This window comes from Arachis ipaensis, chromosome B5 (genome assembly GCF_059453495.1).
Source record: "Arachis ipaensis isolate K30076 ecotype BB chromosome B5, ASM5945349v1, whole genome shotgun sequence".
NCBI classification, from domain to species: Eukaryota; Viridiplantae; Streptophyta; class Magnoliopsida; order Fabales; family Fabaceae; genus Arachis; species Arachis ipaensis.
The window spans coordinates 16,016,223-16,032,410 of record NC_142440.1 but is presented as its reverse complement, the minus strand read 5'-3'; the positions used below and the strand labels follow the sequence as shown (position 1 = coordinate 16,032,410).

At 37.6% G+C, this 16,188-nt stretch overlaps 3 protein-coding genes and 1 non-coding gene across 5 annotated transcripts; 1 reads left to right on the top strand and 3 right to left on the bottom strand.

The window, feature by feature from the left end:
- Positions 1-510: 510 nt before the first annotated feature.
- On the bottom strand, positions 511-4,091 carry LOC107640232 (transcription factor EGL1-like). The gene is made up of 8 exons (XM_016343775.3): positions 3,988-4,091; positions 3,623-3,880; positions 3,343-3,439; positions 3,185-3,199; positions 2,389-2,445; positions 1,485-2,261; positions 980-1,393; positions 511-768 (listed from the first exon to the last, which is right to left on the bottom strand). The coding sequence occupies exons 1-8, from the start codon at positions 4,083-4,085 to the stop codon at positions 694-696; spliced, it is 1,791 nt and encodes a 596-aa protein (XP_016199261.1). The 5' UTR covers positions 4,086-4,091; the 3' UTR covers positions 511-693.
- Positions 4,092-5,576: 1,485 nt separating this feature from the next.
- Positions 5,577-5,648, top strand: TRNAD-GUC (transfer RNA aspartic acid (anticodon GUC)). The gene has a single exon. It is a non-coding gene; the product is annotated as a tRNA-Asp (tRNA).
- A 125-nt stretch (positions 5,649-5,773) lies between these two features.
- LOC110271785 (uncharacterized) lies at positions 5,774-9,595 on the bottom strand. 2 transcript variants are annotated; one of them, XM_021123145.2, is made up of 3 exons: positions 9,255-9,595; positions 6,759-8,636; positions 5,774-6,282 (listed from the first exon to the last, which is right to left on the bottom strand). In XM_021123145.2, the coding sequence occupies exons 2-3, from the start codon at positions 8,610-8,612 to the stop codon at positions 5,959-5,961; spliced, it is 2,178 nt and encodes a 725-aa protein (XP_020978804.1). In that variant the 5' UTR covers positions 8,613-8,636; positions 9,255-9,595; the 3' UTR covers positions 5,774-5,958. The 2 variants fall into 2 exon arrangements, with proteins under 2 accessions (XP_020978804.1, XP_020978805.1); XM_021123146.2 differs by having other exon boundaries at positions 6,759-8,908; positions 9,255-9,586.
- Positions 9,596-10,590: 995 nt separating this feature from the next.
- Positions 10,591-14,629, bottom strand: LOC107640231 (ASI1-immunoprecipitated protein 3). Its single transcript, XM_021123143.2, has 8 exons — positions 14,073-14,629; positions 13,922-13,984; positions 12,907-13,656; positions 12,649-12,783; positions 12,277-12,360; positions 11,431-11,490; positions 11,261-11,347; positions 10,591-11,169 (listed from the first exon to the last, which is right to left on the bottom strand). Exons 1-8 carry the CDS (start codon positions 14,466-14,468, stop codon positions 10,885-10,887), a joined length of 1,860 nt encoding a protein of 619 aa, XP_020978802.1. The 5' UTR covers positions 14,469-14,629; the 3' UTR covers positions 10,591-10,884.
- Positions 14,630-16,188: the final 1,559 nt, after the last annotated feature.

Here is a 16,188-nt window from a genome sequence, read left to right as displayed (position 1 = left end):
CTACATGAGTATCAATATCACAAGAAGGCTTTGTCTATAATAGAAAAAGTATAAATTGATTCTTTTAAGAACAAAAGGAATATGCCATTTTTGTGGTATGATGATTTTTTTTATACTAATTTTTAATATTATATAGATGATCTCTATATTGATAAAATTATAATGAGTGAATTGGAAGATAGTCCAATTATGGATTAATTTGTTTTTCAAGCCATGTGTCAGTTAATGTCTAACTCATTTAGTTAATGTGTCAAATTAGACAGTACAATTAGAATTTGATGGAATAAGATAACAGATCAACTAATTTGGCTGACGCTAATAATTATTGGAGATCTACGAAGCTAGTAAAATTTATTGGAGACTAATGCGTCTGATTTAGGATTTTTTGAAAACTAATTTAGGTAAATATTCCAACATTAATTATATGTATCAATTGGTCAAGGCTGAATGGTAAACTAGCAAAAATACAAAACTATAGTAAAATTACTAAAATATAATAAGCCTTCCAATTTGCAACTGCATGGAGAGAGTCAGGGAGAGAAGTCCATGTTACATAACTAAGAAACCAAAATGGCATGTCTAACAAGTAAACTATATTTTACCTGAACAAATCTTCCTACAAAATCTCCAACCACTTGTGAATGTGACATTACTATAAATCTAAATGTAATTAAATCGAGGTAAATACATTATTCAACTCTTCATAGCCGCTTTTTGGAGTGTGCGTCTAATCCTTTTTACTGGTGCAACATTATTTGCTCCTCTGAACTGTGGATAACAAAATATACTAAATTTAAGTTAAAAGTGCTAACATGATATTTTAGGCTATAGTTGATGAAGTAACAAACATAGATCATAGATGTCGACATGCTTAGAGTGTATCTGGTTTGTGTTATTATTTTCTGTTTTTCTTCATAAAATTCTAAAAACAGAAACGCTGAAAATGAAAATATAAACCAAACACACCTTTAATTGTTACCTTAGATTTAATTGTGAGATAGAGAGTCCCATGAGCTTTTGATGACTGAAGTGAATGACAATCTAAATGGAGGCTGCTAAGTGCTTCCACAGTTTCCAGCAGAAGTCCTTCTCTCCAAGGACACTTCATTTCAATCACAACTTCACTCTCACTCACATAGATTCCAACATCAATCTCTGAATTGTTCATCTCTTCATCACCAGCAGCCTCACAAGCCCTCCTCTTGTTTGACACCGATTTCGAATTCTTGTTGCTATTGTTATCAGAAGCCCTCTCCACCATATCCTGAGATGTTCTTGTACTTACTATACCATCCAAATCTGTTACATCCTTTTCAGCTTCTAACTTCCTTACCTTTTCCTCAAGTTTTCTAAGGTATTCCATGGCATCATCTAATATTGAAACCTTGTCATCCTGCAGAACTCATCATTATATGCTTATAATAATTAGTTTAATTTATTAAATTGTAACAAATGAACAATAACAAGTATCATATATGAATCACCTTACTAATTGTAGGAACCATTGATCTTAGAGTTAAAAACCTTTCGTTTAGTTTTGCTCTTCTCTTTCTTTCTGACAAAGCATGGTTCATGCCAACATCATCTACCTCTAATAATCTCATTCTGTCTTTGGAACCGATCTTTTCTTGAGACTCAAGCAATCCGTCCATGTGCATCAGAGGAACTTCAAACAATACCTTCTTTAACAAGTTCTGTGGTGTTCCTCCTCTTCTTGATCTTTGACAATCCATTGATCCTAGTTGCTTCCAAATGGCAAAGCTTGATTCCCCACGAAAATTTCGAAGATGCACTCTCATGATTAACCGGTCATCATCAGGGCGTATTGGAAGGGCAGAGAGTATCCTCTGATAATGCTTATCGTCGCTTCCGAGATTCACCAAGGTTGTTTTTGGGTTATCATTGCATTGTTGAAGGTCCTGTGCACAATGATTTTCGGACAAACAATCACTAGAATTCCTGGAGTTATGGAAACAGTTGCTGAATTCAGTTGGAAACATTGTTCTTCCATCTGTTTGTTGGTTGGCTTGTAATGCATTTGAACTAGTAGTAGGAGAAGTTATGTTGATTAGTTCATATCCTATTACTTCTGGGGTTAGTTTAAGACCATAAGCATTATGGTCAAATTCTCCACAAGCAACACCACCTTCTTCCTTGTTTCTTGTGTTCAAATTAGCTCCTGGATTATTTGGAAGGTTGGTTTCAAGAATGTCCAAGAAAGAATTCCTTATCACTTGAATAAGACTATAGTCTTCGGAGACCTTCATGCAAAATTGATCCAATTAGGTTCATCTGTTATGTACTTATTTTGTTTCATAGACAAACCAACACATACTATTAGATAAAGTATGAACTAATCAACATAATTAAAATTAAGGAAAAGCTTACCGGATCAGTTGTACCTAGCTCAATAACCCCATCCAGAAAGGGAAAGCACACCACTGTCTGAAAAGTTGAAAGAAGCATGAAGTAAGTTTTCTCACACTAAAGTGGAAACTATTTTGTTTTGACAATCTTCGTATTCTTAGAACTCATCAAGAAATTCAAACCGTTCAGCTTTTAGGAATATTAGCTATACATATATGCATATAACCAACTTGGGTTGGTTTAGTGGTTAGTTCACTAGTCTGTTTAAACAAGTGTCAAGGGTTCGAATCTCGTCTTGTGGCAAACCCTTAAATGGAGATCTGATCCGCAGCAAATTAGTCCTTAACTTGCCGGATCGAGAAATATCGTGGAATACCAAAAAAGAGCAATATATATGTAAATCTATTTTTATTATATAAAAGTTGATACTAACTTTTGAGTTTAAATCATGTTTTCTCTTTTAATGATACCATGTCAGCAATTTTAATTAATTGGACTATAAAGCATGGAATATTGACATATATAGCATGATTACTATATTTAGAATGCACATTATTGTCAATATCTATTTATGTTTGTTGAATGTTATGGTGTCTAAAAGGTAGTGCCTATTACTAAAAAAGGTTAAAAATTAATATTTAATTTAAAACATATAAAAATAAATAATTTTTAAAATATCAAAATTTACTACAAAAAAATAAGTTAGACAAAATTTAGGTACCAACTCATAGGTACTATAGAATCTTATCAACACAAAGTTAATGGGAATTTTTCTCCTCAAGTAACTGTTAGGTAAAAATCAAAATGAGGATGGTACCTGAATGGATGCACTCTGATCATGGGAAGAGACCATCGTTGAAAGCATGGTTACAGAACAAGAACCAGAAAGAGAAAAAAACACAATTATCAAGTGTCATTCCAAGAAAGGCATATAACTAGTATAGTAACAAACAAATCCAAGAAACATAATCTTACCTTAGCAAGTAATGAGCGACAGAAAACACCATTATCAGCAGAATGAGCATTGCACAACCAAATAGGTTGACCATATGCCAATGATCTTCCAGGTAAACTAAAAATATGTACATAGAAATGTGACCACTTTTATGAAGTAATCTTTTTGTGAAGACAATAGGTGAGAATTGTTAGATGATTTGACATGTATTATTAAATTATATCTAACAGTTATCAACTATTATCTTCAAAACAACTAGGAATCCAAAACTAAGACAAGATATGCTTAGAAAAATGTTACCCTTGGCCAATGTTGAACACAAAGGACATGCAAACCAAGTAGAACCACTCAGTATCTGTGAGATCTTCAGGGGACAGTGCCGCCGATGGCCTTTTCGTCTGCGAGCAGGATTTCGAGTCTGCAAGGGACGAGTATAGCTCTCGCAGCTGCTCACTTCTCTGTAAGCTTATTATTTGATCAGAGTTATGTTCTGCCACTTGGCTTGTCTTTCTAGTTTTGATGTCTCCATTGTAATAACCTTCACCCCAGCTCAACACCCTGCAAAATTTGCAGAGAATAAAAGAAGCATAAAAACAAACTAGCTTTGAACTTTATGTAGCAACATCTATCAGGAAAATCAGAATTGGAGGTTTCTTATGTAATACCCTGGTTGGGTAGGTGAGCTAGACCAAAAGATTGCATAGCTCCATTGAATGCTTCTCACAGCTAAAGCAAGCTGTTTCTTCACCTTCTCCGGCACCATTTTCTGGTTTTGGAAGCTAGTAACACACCTTAAATGCACTTTTTTTCTCAGAAGGGAAGAGATTTCTTTGACTCCTTCCAAGAACAATCTTATTTAATTGATTTTTTTAGAATGTATAATATTTTCCAAATAATAAAAGTGTAGTTGAGTTTCTTGATTCATGAACCTCCAATCAGACTTCACCATCTATGAAATGCAATGCAACACTAAACATATTGAGTATTGACTAAGACTCAATACTCAAAAGAGAAACAGTTTTGTGTGGAAGACTTGTTCTATGAGGATGCTATGCACATCAAAATAAAACAGATGGTCAACTTGTATATGATAAAGGCACTCACTTTAAGAAATTCCAATGGGATTGGAAATATTGGAGGTAGTGGTGTAATAATAAATTAATAATATTAATAATGATGGGAAATTGCAAGTTGGGGAGAGTAGAATCATCAAAATGTACTCAAGTATTGTAGTGTACGGATGAGAGACCGGAAAAGTCCAAAGAGGTGGGACCTACAACACAATCTCCAAAGTTCAAATACAAACACTTCTTTCCTTCTTTCCTTCCACAAAAGTGTTCAATGTTTGATATGATTAGAAACGGGAGAATACTGGTTCGCTTCCCTCATACATGTTGTAACTATATATGCACTTTCAACACAGACAAGAGAACAACAATGGAAGGATGTGACAGTCCAATGATGGGCTTCAAGAAACTAAAATAATTTATTGGAGGAAAAAGTTGAATGATCATGTGGCCTTCTGTGCTTGAAAATGTTTTGTTTTCTGTGTTGTTTCTGAGACTCCAATTCATTCATAGCACCCACCAGCTCAGCGTGCAGTCATTTATGTGAATGAAATAATTAAATTAAAACTTGATTATATGTTTGGATTAGTTCATTACACATTTATACTTGTTTTCAAAATAGTGACCACTCCCATAGAGTTGTCTTTATGATTTAACATTTTTGACTAAATTGTTATATAACAGTTCTCAACTACAGCCACAGCTCAAGTTAAAAAAAAAAAAGTACAATTGTTGAACAATTTGGTATTTTATATAAACGTGTGGTAATAGTATAGAACATGATAGAGTGGCAGAAGAAAAAATGTGAGGAGAGAAATGAGCTGAACAGAGCAGAGTACGAAACAGAGCCTTTTGAATTTTGATGCAGTCCACTAACTCGCATCAGTTGACTGCTTCTTTCTCATATGCTGTAACTATTTAACTCAACATATTACGATAGATTCAATCCTATTAAATTAATAGTAACTTAATATAACACTACCTAACCGTCAAAGTTCAAAGCACACAGTCACACACACTCCATAGTAGTTGCTTCATCTTTCTCTCTCACTCATTTCTGATCTTTTCCTCCTTTTATTTTGAGGTCAGAACTCGACTCATTCTTGAAATTCCGAATGTTAGTATTTTATTATAAACCTAGAAGTTTATTTATCAAATATAAAATTTCGAATTCAGTAATCAACAAAGTCGTTGTAGTATAGTGGTGAGTATTCTCGCCTGTCACGCGGGTGACCCGGGTTCGATCCCCGGCAACGGCGTTGGAGTTTTATTTTTGTTGCAAACATGTCATGCTTTTTCGTTACAGACATTATTTACAAGAGAAATGGTTACTATTTTCACATTTTCCCCCTTCGAAGTTCTAACTATCGCATTACAATACAAGTTTGTGGACAAAATTAATTATTTATAACTCTATTCCATTTACATTTTACAGACTATAGAATAAATAAAACTAAGTTACTACAAAGAATAATTCAATTTCTCCCATGGAGCAGTGCATTCTGTTCTGTCTCTAAATCTCTCTATACTTTAGAAGAAGAAATGTAGAATCTGTAGCTCCCATTTCTGTTATACTCGTGCAACAGGAGAAAAGGGTGGCATCGTTACATAAGGTAGAGGAATCCCTTTGTGAGTCTTGGACATGGTCTTGTTCTTCTCCTTTGATTGCATAAAAAGCTCTGCTTCCTCCCTCATTAGCATTTCCAGTGAATTACATTGAGATAATGGCTGGTTTTTCTCCCTCCGTGCAAGGCTACAAGTGGAAGTGCCATGCAAAATGGCGACACAAACGGAGAAGGCTTGTAACGGGGATAACCGAGCATGGAAATCAACTGTATATTCACCCTCTTCAACTCTGCTCATGCTAAAGGTAGGAGTATTTTCCTTGGCTCCCTATAAAGTATGCACAAAATGAAAAAAAATCAGATATTTGCTAAAATGTAATAATGACAACATTGTAAATGAAGCAAGTTGTACATTTTCATGTCTCATTAAATCAATTAATTTTCCAATCATAGAGTGAGTGTCTGTTTGCTCTTTTTAATTTTTATCCTAATCTGGGTGTATTCTATCTTATAGTAGCAAAATGGTTGCTAAGCATACAAGTAATAAGTTGGAACTAATTGCACTAAACTTGAGGACCTTGAAACTTTGCACTGGCTTATGTTATGCAGTTTCCAATAAAAAGGCATCAATCTTCTTCGGGAAAAAAGAAAACATGAAAATAAGAAACTGGAGATCTTAATGACCAAAACATAATGATAGAAAAGGAAGGTATTTTTTGTAATTACATCTTAATGAGATTTGATCAGTGAATGAGAAAGCATATACAATTAAGTATGAAGTAGTTAAATTATAGAACTATTTACCTGAAGAAAAAGTTGCAGTGGTTGATAATCCTTTATGAGGGGCTGGTCTTCAGCAAACTGAATACTAGGATTGCCTAAAAGAATAAGGGGACAGGCCATGTCCCAGCCACCACAGTCGCAACCTCCACCATGTTTCCATCGATCAAGTAATGATGAGGGACCAAGGTTTTCGCCACTCGGCAAACCATGAATGCCAGTTGGTAGTACCACCTTCACTTGTTCCTGCATTTTCCTGTTGTGGAAGCTTTTTCTACAGTGCTCTACAACTGAAGAGACATCACTTAGTTTGGAAAACGAGTTAGCCTCTCTCATATCCTTTCTTTTGTATTTCAAGCTTTTTCTCTTATCCAATGGAATTTGCAAACGAATAGAAGCAATTTCAAGGTTCGGATGCAATTCTGCGGATGACAATGGACATGAATTTGATTCATCAAAATCAACATTGCTTGTTGGAAGCTTGTTTTTACTAGCCAGACTCTTCTCATCTACCATGAGAGTTTCTCCCTTTGCTCCTACCCGGCAAGCTTTTAGCATTTTAGAAGCATCTTGCTCAGTGTTAGACTTCTTTTTACATGAAACACTTCTTCTTGAGTGCATTAGATCATACAACACAAATTCTGTCACCATCGAATTGTCCAATACTCCACCTTCTAATTTTGAACATAAATTACATGAAACTAACATCTGTGCTACTATTGATGGATATTTGTCACAATCATGGGACTTCAAACCTGAGGCATCGCTTTTCTTTCTACTATTGATGGAATGGAAGGTATATACCCAGTTGGAAGTATTACCTGCTCTCCAAGGCTTTGCTACAAAGACATCTTCAGGGCATTTCACCTTAAACTCAAAAGTTGGCAGCCCTTGCTTAATTTTCAACCTCAGATTACCGTGCAGATGAACCGGTGAACATGCTAGGCCTGAATACTTAATATCTCTTCTTATAAACTCAGAAACAATGTCAGCATGTTTTGCGGCGTTGGAGAAGTCATTCAGCAGAGATTTCTGGTAAGTCCTGTTTCTTGTTAAAGTAGTAGTCCCAGGCAATTTCACCTTAGTATCTTCTAGCATATGGCTGGCTGGACTTTGCGGAGATTTTGACTTCGCAAATGAATTCAGCCTTTTACCGACAGGGCTGAATGGCGGTTTTGGGTTACCTCTAGATGAGCAATCACTTTGTAGTGGATATGGAAAGTCAGCAACTTCAACCATAGCACTATGGTATTTGTGCAATGCCTCAAATGTGTCTTTCGGAAGAGGAGAATCACCATTAATTGTAGAACAAGCAACCTTATTATCACTTCTTACCTTTGAATACATAGAATCTACCCCTTCAACTGCACTAGAGTTTCTAGCCCAAACATCTGGATTTATGAAGTCAATAAATATTTCTGGAGAGTTGCACTCCATAGAAGCCCAGGATGCCGAAACAGATGGTGAAGCCACATTCGAATTCTGAGATATTTCAGAAGGTTCATCATCTGAGCTACATAAAGAATCAACAATGCTACCTGAAAAAGAGGCATCACTACTCCGACATGAAATTTCTATCTTTTTCCTTCCCTCCATGGTGTCCATTTTCTTTAGAATGGAGCCTCCTCTCCCTCCTACATTACCTTCCAATCCATGAGATCTACAGGGAAGTTTGTTGTACGAAGAATTGTGGAATTGAGCAAATTTGATCTGGGCAAAGTCCTCTTTTAGTTTCAAAAACTCATCTTTCCCAATAGCTTTTCCTTTTTTATATATTTTCTTCACATTCAAAGAATATTGAGGAGATAGAAGAACAGTATTGGGGCTCAGATCCGCCGAAGACTTGTCATTGAGATCGAACTCCAACTCTTGTCTCATTGATAAATTTAGGATCCGGCAACACTATTCAGTAAAGAAAAAAAAAGAGGGGGCATGAAGAAATTAGTTATTTGCAAGAGATATAGATCCTACTGCATTTGACACATTGCTGCATGCAATCTATCATTAAACAAGATTTAGATGCTATTGCAATAAGCAAACTAATCAAAGTGTACTCAGCTTCGCAATCAACATGGTTCTGCTCCTGCTCCTAATTATTGATTTGAACAGATGAAATTCACACAATATTGAAGTAGAAAGCAATAGTTCACAGAATTGCAGGAAATGAACGGTACCTACATTGCAAAACAGAAATCCACACTCTTCTGAAACATGTAATTTGCAATTGAAATTGTGACCTTACAAACAACCATTACTGGATGGACTGTTGCTCAAGCAATTGCAAAAGGTACAAACAATACAGCATGATCTCTATGAAGCTCAGCAGAATTTGAAACCAAACCATAACAGCATAAAAGAAAAGAAAATGGGAATAATAAAACACTGGAAAAAGGAAAGACCACAGTGGAGTATATCATTGATAAATGAAGGAGAGAAAAAGAGAGGGGAAAAAATAAAGCATCATCTACACGCAATCATAATCTCAAAAGCTTAAGCAGAAAGTTAAGAAGGAAGAAAAACCTGTGATAACAATTCATTAATGATGGCCCATTGGAAAATATAAGAATTTCTAAAGAGAGAGTGAAGAAGCTTAAAGGAAGCAGCTACAGTTGAAATTGGATCACCGGTAGCACTACAGAAGAAGGGGAAGAAGTAAAGTATGATGATTGATGATTAATGGTGACAAAAAAGTGAACTTGGAGACAGAAATCAAAACTAAGAGAGAGAATGTAAGAAAGGGAAGAATTCACATTTCAGTTTCAGAGAGAGAGAGAGAAAGAAGAGACAGGAGGCTGATAATGCTGTGTACATGTCTCTGCTAAAAAGAGATCATGTCCTTAAAGCAACCATCATATGTTATGCTCTCTCTCCGTCTCCGGTTCACTTTATAATTATTAATTAATTGTTATTATTATTTTGCCTTTATTTGTGTCTCGCTCATCGTGTGGGACCAGTGATCCAAAGCAATCAAGATGCAATAGCAACCCCCAAGGCATCAAAAAGACAAGTCACACCATAAAGAGACAACCTTGGCTTGCTGTGAATAAAGGGTAATTGTGTAAGTTAAGATTCCGATTAGGCATGATCAGTTACAGAAGTGGTTGTCTCAAAACATATCATTGTGTCAACGTTAAATACATATCAACGCCGAAATCCATAAAGTTCTAAATTACTAGAGTCTAGTACTACGACTGCACTGCGCATGTGACAATAATAATTTGCTACGTCTGTCGGTTGAAAAATAATCATTTAATTTATGTGCGTAATGGCATTGGATGGAGTCATTATTTCTTCTTTTTTCCGGTAGAAGGAGTCATTATCTCTAACTGAAAACAATAATAATCCAAAATAAGAACAGAGATGAGTACTGTCGAATTTAGAATCAGATCCACCGTCCAATTACGTGAAACTTATTACTCACCAGTCCTCCTAAAGAGCGGTTCTAACCTTTTATTTGGGGAATAAGGGTTGGTCATGGTGATAGTGAAATTAGTGATAGAGATCGAGATAGATTGGTCAAACAATTATTGTGATTGGTTCCAACTTCCAAGTGTTTCTGAAAAGAAGATTTCGGGAAAGGGAGGAGGGTAAAAATGTAAAATGGACTAAAATCAGAACAACGACAAGGAAAATTTGGTGGGAAAAAGAGAGTTTTACTGGACTGGTGTGGTTCTATTAGCGAAATCAATGACTGTCGCCCACATCCAACTCACCGAATCCTGAACTCGGACCATCAAAAATTTCTTCAATTGGGAGAAGATTGATTACGAAAAATGATAATGAGATATTCTTATTACTGATTCACTGGTTTTAAATAATTTTGTAGTATTAATAATCTAGTGTGGCTAGTAATTCTACGACGTCAACTCAAAAGCGCATGGTTTTCCCATGGAGCATCTAGCCATATCCACTTACAAAACAAAAGTCATAGTCATATAATCTCCTGCTATGATGTGAGACTATCCTATATGATGTATGACACTATATGAGCCTGTGAGGTAACATTTTAGCTTATTGAAAGCTATGCACAAAAAGAGTCCCTTGTGTTGTATGCCGTCAAACTGGAAGAGAACTGTACACAACAATGTTAAACAAAAAACAAAAAACATCTGATAAAGGCTAAAGACTACACAGACAGGACCAAATATTCCTAATCAACATGTTTTGTTGTCTCAATATTGTCATCATTCCCGGACTTGCCAAATGATTTCTGGGCATCCGATTCAGGTACACAAGCTTCACTTGCTTTCTTTTTTTCAGGGGCTAACTTTTCAGACTCATGGGGGCTTTTCAGCTTCTTCTCTTCATCTTCAATTTTAGAAGTGCTCGATGGTGCTGTCATTAGACTTTTCTTTGAAACTGGTGCATCTATTGTCAGCAAAGAAGCCTCATCCCGGGAGGCATACCAGGAATTTCCACAGGCAACACATTCAAGCTGAATAGGCAAGACAGCAGCAATCAACCCAAGCTATAAAGATGCAGAAGGCAATTTAGGAATTCTGGACTAAAGTAGAAAAGATGCAAACCTGATATCTGTCACCGTGTCCAGCATGGATAATTTCCCTCAAGCCCACCTTCAATTCCATACATCTTTGGCACCGGGCATCTGTCATCTGTTTCAGGAGGGGCAGAGCTGAAGTCAGATGATATCTCCACATAAAAAGGACAAATAAAATAGTTGTCAAGAAATGATGACCTGTATGAGTTGTGATTCATCAGGTTCTTCCTTGGCCTTTTCTTCAGCAGTAATAGCCTCCTGACGTTCATAAATTTGGCAGATAGCCACAACAAACCATACAATCAAGTAGTGTAGTGTCTTAATAATCACCATATACAGTGTCTGAATAATATAAAGCATATTTGAAAAGCCAGATCATTTTTAGGTGTTTTTCCCCCTCTCTTTTTAACCATGTAAAGGTCAGATTTGGAAGTAAATTCCGATATTAACTAACACTTGAGACTTTGTAACAATAACGTAGCAAGCACTGATGAGGTCTAAAATTTCTATCTAATGATTTCCCAAAATGCTAAAAGTTCTTATACAATGAATTATAATCATAATACTGTATGTAAGCCAATGCATATAACCTACGGAAAGAAACTTAAATTTTCCATCAGCATTTGAATTATGTTCAAACAATTGTTTCCAACAAACCATCCCCACTTTTTTCCCCATAAAATGATCCACATGTTCCATCCCATTATCTACTAAAAGACAGGAGAGGAGAGCTTTGAACCCCAAAAAAGTTACAGCTTCTTGTATATTATAAGAAACAAAGATAGTACCACTGTAACTTTGATAAAACTTTAAGCCACAAGTACACGTGATTATTGAAATAAGATGAAGAGATATGAGAAAATATGCTGAAGAGCACTACTAAAGGTTGAATAGAGATGATTGGCTATTTTATTTTCCATTTCTTTTAAAGGAAAAACCACCATGATGCTGTGTAAATCAGGCATAGTCCTGGAATAGTAAGCAGACAACTGAAAAGATCCATTTTCACTTTGGTTAAACTAAAAGTCACAACAGATATCATACCTTCAATTCATTTGGTGCCATATTTACTATTTTTGCCGGTTCCAGCTCTCCATTTAATAAGCGGCGTGCTAGCAGTGCATTATTCTGCAAAGAACCCAAGAGAAAACAGAATAAATAATGTATAAGAATTCACTATAGCCGACTGGTTTTTTCCTTTCTTTACAATGATTATGAGATAAAACTTTTATATCTGAATTTTAGCCTCCTAGATCCTCATTGTAAGAGAGAGTATACGCAAAACAATAGAAATACAAAATGGCCACTGTAACTTGTAGTAGCAGTGACATGTATGTTATTTATTGGAAAAACAAAAGAAGATAATTATAATATTATGCGTGTATCATATTTATATGCATAAGGTCAGGTTCTAACATGGATATTATAATCTAATTGCCGTATCTTTTTATTGTACTTCTGGAAATCCGATGAAAAGGCGTCATTTGAAGCTTTTTCAAGTGCAACTATGGCTGTAACAGCAGTATCTGGCCAGACAAAAGACTTGGAACTCTGTACAGTGAGAAAGAAACAAATATAAAATCCATATAACCCACAAAGAGAGGGAAATCGAGAGAACAATAAAAGAAAATGATTAGCTGATAATAGCCACTAAATAATATATCTTTCTAATACCTTCTGGCCCGTGTCTTGAAGGTCATTTGCTGATTCTGGATTTTTATTGTTAATTTCATCAGAATTGACATTCTCCAATCTTTTGTCATCCCTTTTAATGCTGTCATCAGATTTACACATGTAATGAACGTGCCCAAGCAACTTCTCCAACCATTTATCACGGTGAGTGTTTCCGGTTAGCACATCAAACTTCACTAATATACGATAATACTCTGAGGCATTGTTTACACAATTCCCTAGTGTTTCAGGCTTCAGAAGTTGGTCGCCCTTTGGATTTCCGTCATCCTTCCCGGAAACATCATGAGGTGAAGTACTCTTTGTCCTTGTGTTCCTTTTATTTTTTGTCAAATCTTCCTGATCAGCAGATGCTTCTGAAGGCTCGATGTCAAGCAGTTTACCGATACGTTGTAGAGTTTTCTGTACTAGCTCATCAAGTTCTTGCTGTTTAACATCCTCATAGTCCTTGTCCGTTAGCCTCCAGAGTTTTCTTTCAACAGTGTCATATACCTTCTGCACAATAAACCCCGGATGCTCCTTCCGATTCGGAAGCTGCTTGTGCAGTGGAATAAAATGCACCACACACTTATGCATGACAGACTCAGCAGGAACATCATCGCGGTGAAAACTATAAAACAGCTCCCTTGTGTCTTGTGATTGCCAATGTCCACCTTCCTGTTGTGATGCTTCTTCGGGACGATAAAACCACTGCCCTGTCACCATCATGCTGCCATTGCAGGTAAGTGTGATGTCCTAACAGCAGAAAAGAAAAATCAAGAAATAAAATCAGAAGATGAAAACTGGAATTCCATGAATAAAAAGTGCAATTCATGTATCGCGATAGGGGGATACGGGGTTGTGTCATGAGCTTCCCCATCTCAGTCTAACCAAATATTACAATTCACTATTTCTTCATCAGAATCGGGTAATAAAGCTCAGATATTATGTCAGAAATGAAAAGAAATAAATAACTGTAAAACGAATGAAAGAACGAAATTGGCAAGGGAATTGAATTCACCTTAATAATTGCAACATAGGGCTTTTGGTCTGTTTCCTCGGGCACGAGAAGTACAGGGTCCTCCTGCAGAAAAAAACAACGATTTGCAGGATCAATTGAAGAAGCAGAAGCATTGAAATTATGACCTAAATGACAATTGTTAGAAACATACGAGTGTATATTGATTGCCATCGAATTCGAAGGATTGGTAATGCTTCTTCCGACCTCTTCCCTTTCCGGAAACCCTAATGGGATCGCCGAGGGGTTTAGCGTCCTCCTGAGGTGACTCCTCCGCCGCCTTTTCTGCTTCCTTGGCCTTGTCTTTCCCTCTGCCCTCATTATTCTTCTTCTTCTTATTCTTCCTCTTACTATGTTGGGAGGTGTTGTCATCGTCGCTGTCGTAATCATCTTCCTCTTCCTCTTCCTCTTCCTCTTCCTCTTCCTCGTCTTCTTCTTCTTCTTCCTCCTCCTCGAGAAGCTTCATGCGCTTCCTCTTGCGCAGCTGCTTGGGACGATCGTCTTCGTCGTCATCGCTGGTGGCCACCCGAGAGAAGCGTCGATTCACCATTTTGAAAGTTCTCTGACTCTGCCACACTACCAGGTAGCTCAAAGCAATTAGTCCCCGCGAAGGACAGTCGAAAGCGGTCACGATTCAAGAATCAAGAACCGATAGGGAGTAATATCCAAAATATTCCAAATTCCAAACCATGACTTCTGCAATTTTAATTCTTTTTTTATTTAGATAAATTAATTCTTATGTTAAATTTTGATAGAGAAAAAGATTAAATTAATTAATTATTATTATTATTTAATAAAAATATAATAGTTTATAAAATTTTTAGATTTTTTAATCAATTTTGTTTCGGCCCAGCCCAATAAGGGTTGGGGTTTATCCTACGGACTATCGACCCAAACACCAAGGAGACTCGTGCGTCACCTCACTCCTTGATGAAGACTTCGATAGTTGGCAGAAGCTTTTAGATGGACGGGTTCACGACAAAAGGCTCACCCGAGTACAAGGTATAAATGGGGAGGGACCTACCCCTCTCCAGAGGTACGTCATTTTTACCCTAATTTGCCGCATCATCGTACGGACGCTTACTTTGGCATCGAAGTGTCCTTACAGGTGGCCCCACCTGTCGACCCACTGACGATCGGGATAACCCCATTTCTCGCGGAGCTCGTGTTCAGGTCCAGACACCCCCTCATTCAACCTGTTGCTCACAACTCGACAACCATCCAATCCACCACTCCTCCGAGCAACCGAACATTAGCACCCATCGTGGGGACCTGACGCGACTTTGGACCTTATCCCTCATACGGAGGAGGTACGAGCGGAGGGAGGAGCCCGCCTTCGTAGCAGGGTGAGTTCGGGGATCTCGCAGGAACATCCAAGATCCCCGTCTCGCCAAGGCGACACCCACGCCCAATCTCCCGAGAAACGCCCATTTGGTGGTACTGGCAGCGACATCTCTCGGATCATGCAAGAGCACAAACATAGAGTGCAAAACTTGGAGAGAGAACTGGCAGCAAGGGACCGTTATCGTCTCAAGCACAGCCGGGACTCTCGTCCAAGCCTCTCACAAACCCGGTCCCTAAGTAAGAGGTTGGAAGACCGCTAGAAGAGTCCCAAGAGTGACGACGAGCGCGACCGAACTGATGCTCAGTCCCTCACCTACACCCACGGCAGGTTGGAAGACCGTGGGGAGCGAAGGGAAAGACGAGACAGAGGTAAGAAATGGCAAGATTCTGTTATAATGGGAGCCACCTCTTTCCACTCATCTATCCTCAAGGTTCAGCTGCCGAAGAACTTCAACAAGCCAACAGACATGAGGTATGATGGGACTAAAGACCCACAAGAGCATTTAATGGCCTTTGAGGCCAGAATGAACTTGGAGGGCGTGGGTGATGCTGTCAGATGCCGTGCTTTTCCTGTAATCCTAGCGAGTCTGGCAATTCATTGGTTCAACGCACTTCCGCAAAGGTCCATTATGGCCTTCGCGGACATCACGCAAAAGTTTTTGGCGCAATTCACTACCCGGATAGCCAAAGCCAAGCACCCGATTAACTTGCTCAGAGTGACCCATAGGGTTGGCGAACCGACGAGGAAGTTCCTCGTCCGATTCCACGACGAATGCTTGGAGATCGACGGCCTGACGAACTTCGTAGCAAGCTTGTGTTTGACCAATGGTTTGGGGAATAAGGATTTCAGGAAGCACCTCATCACCCGACCCATCTAGACGATGTAAGAAATCCAGAGTGTTGCAAGAGAATATATCAATGACGAA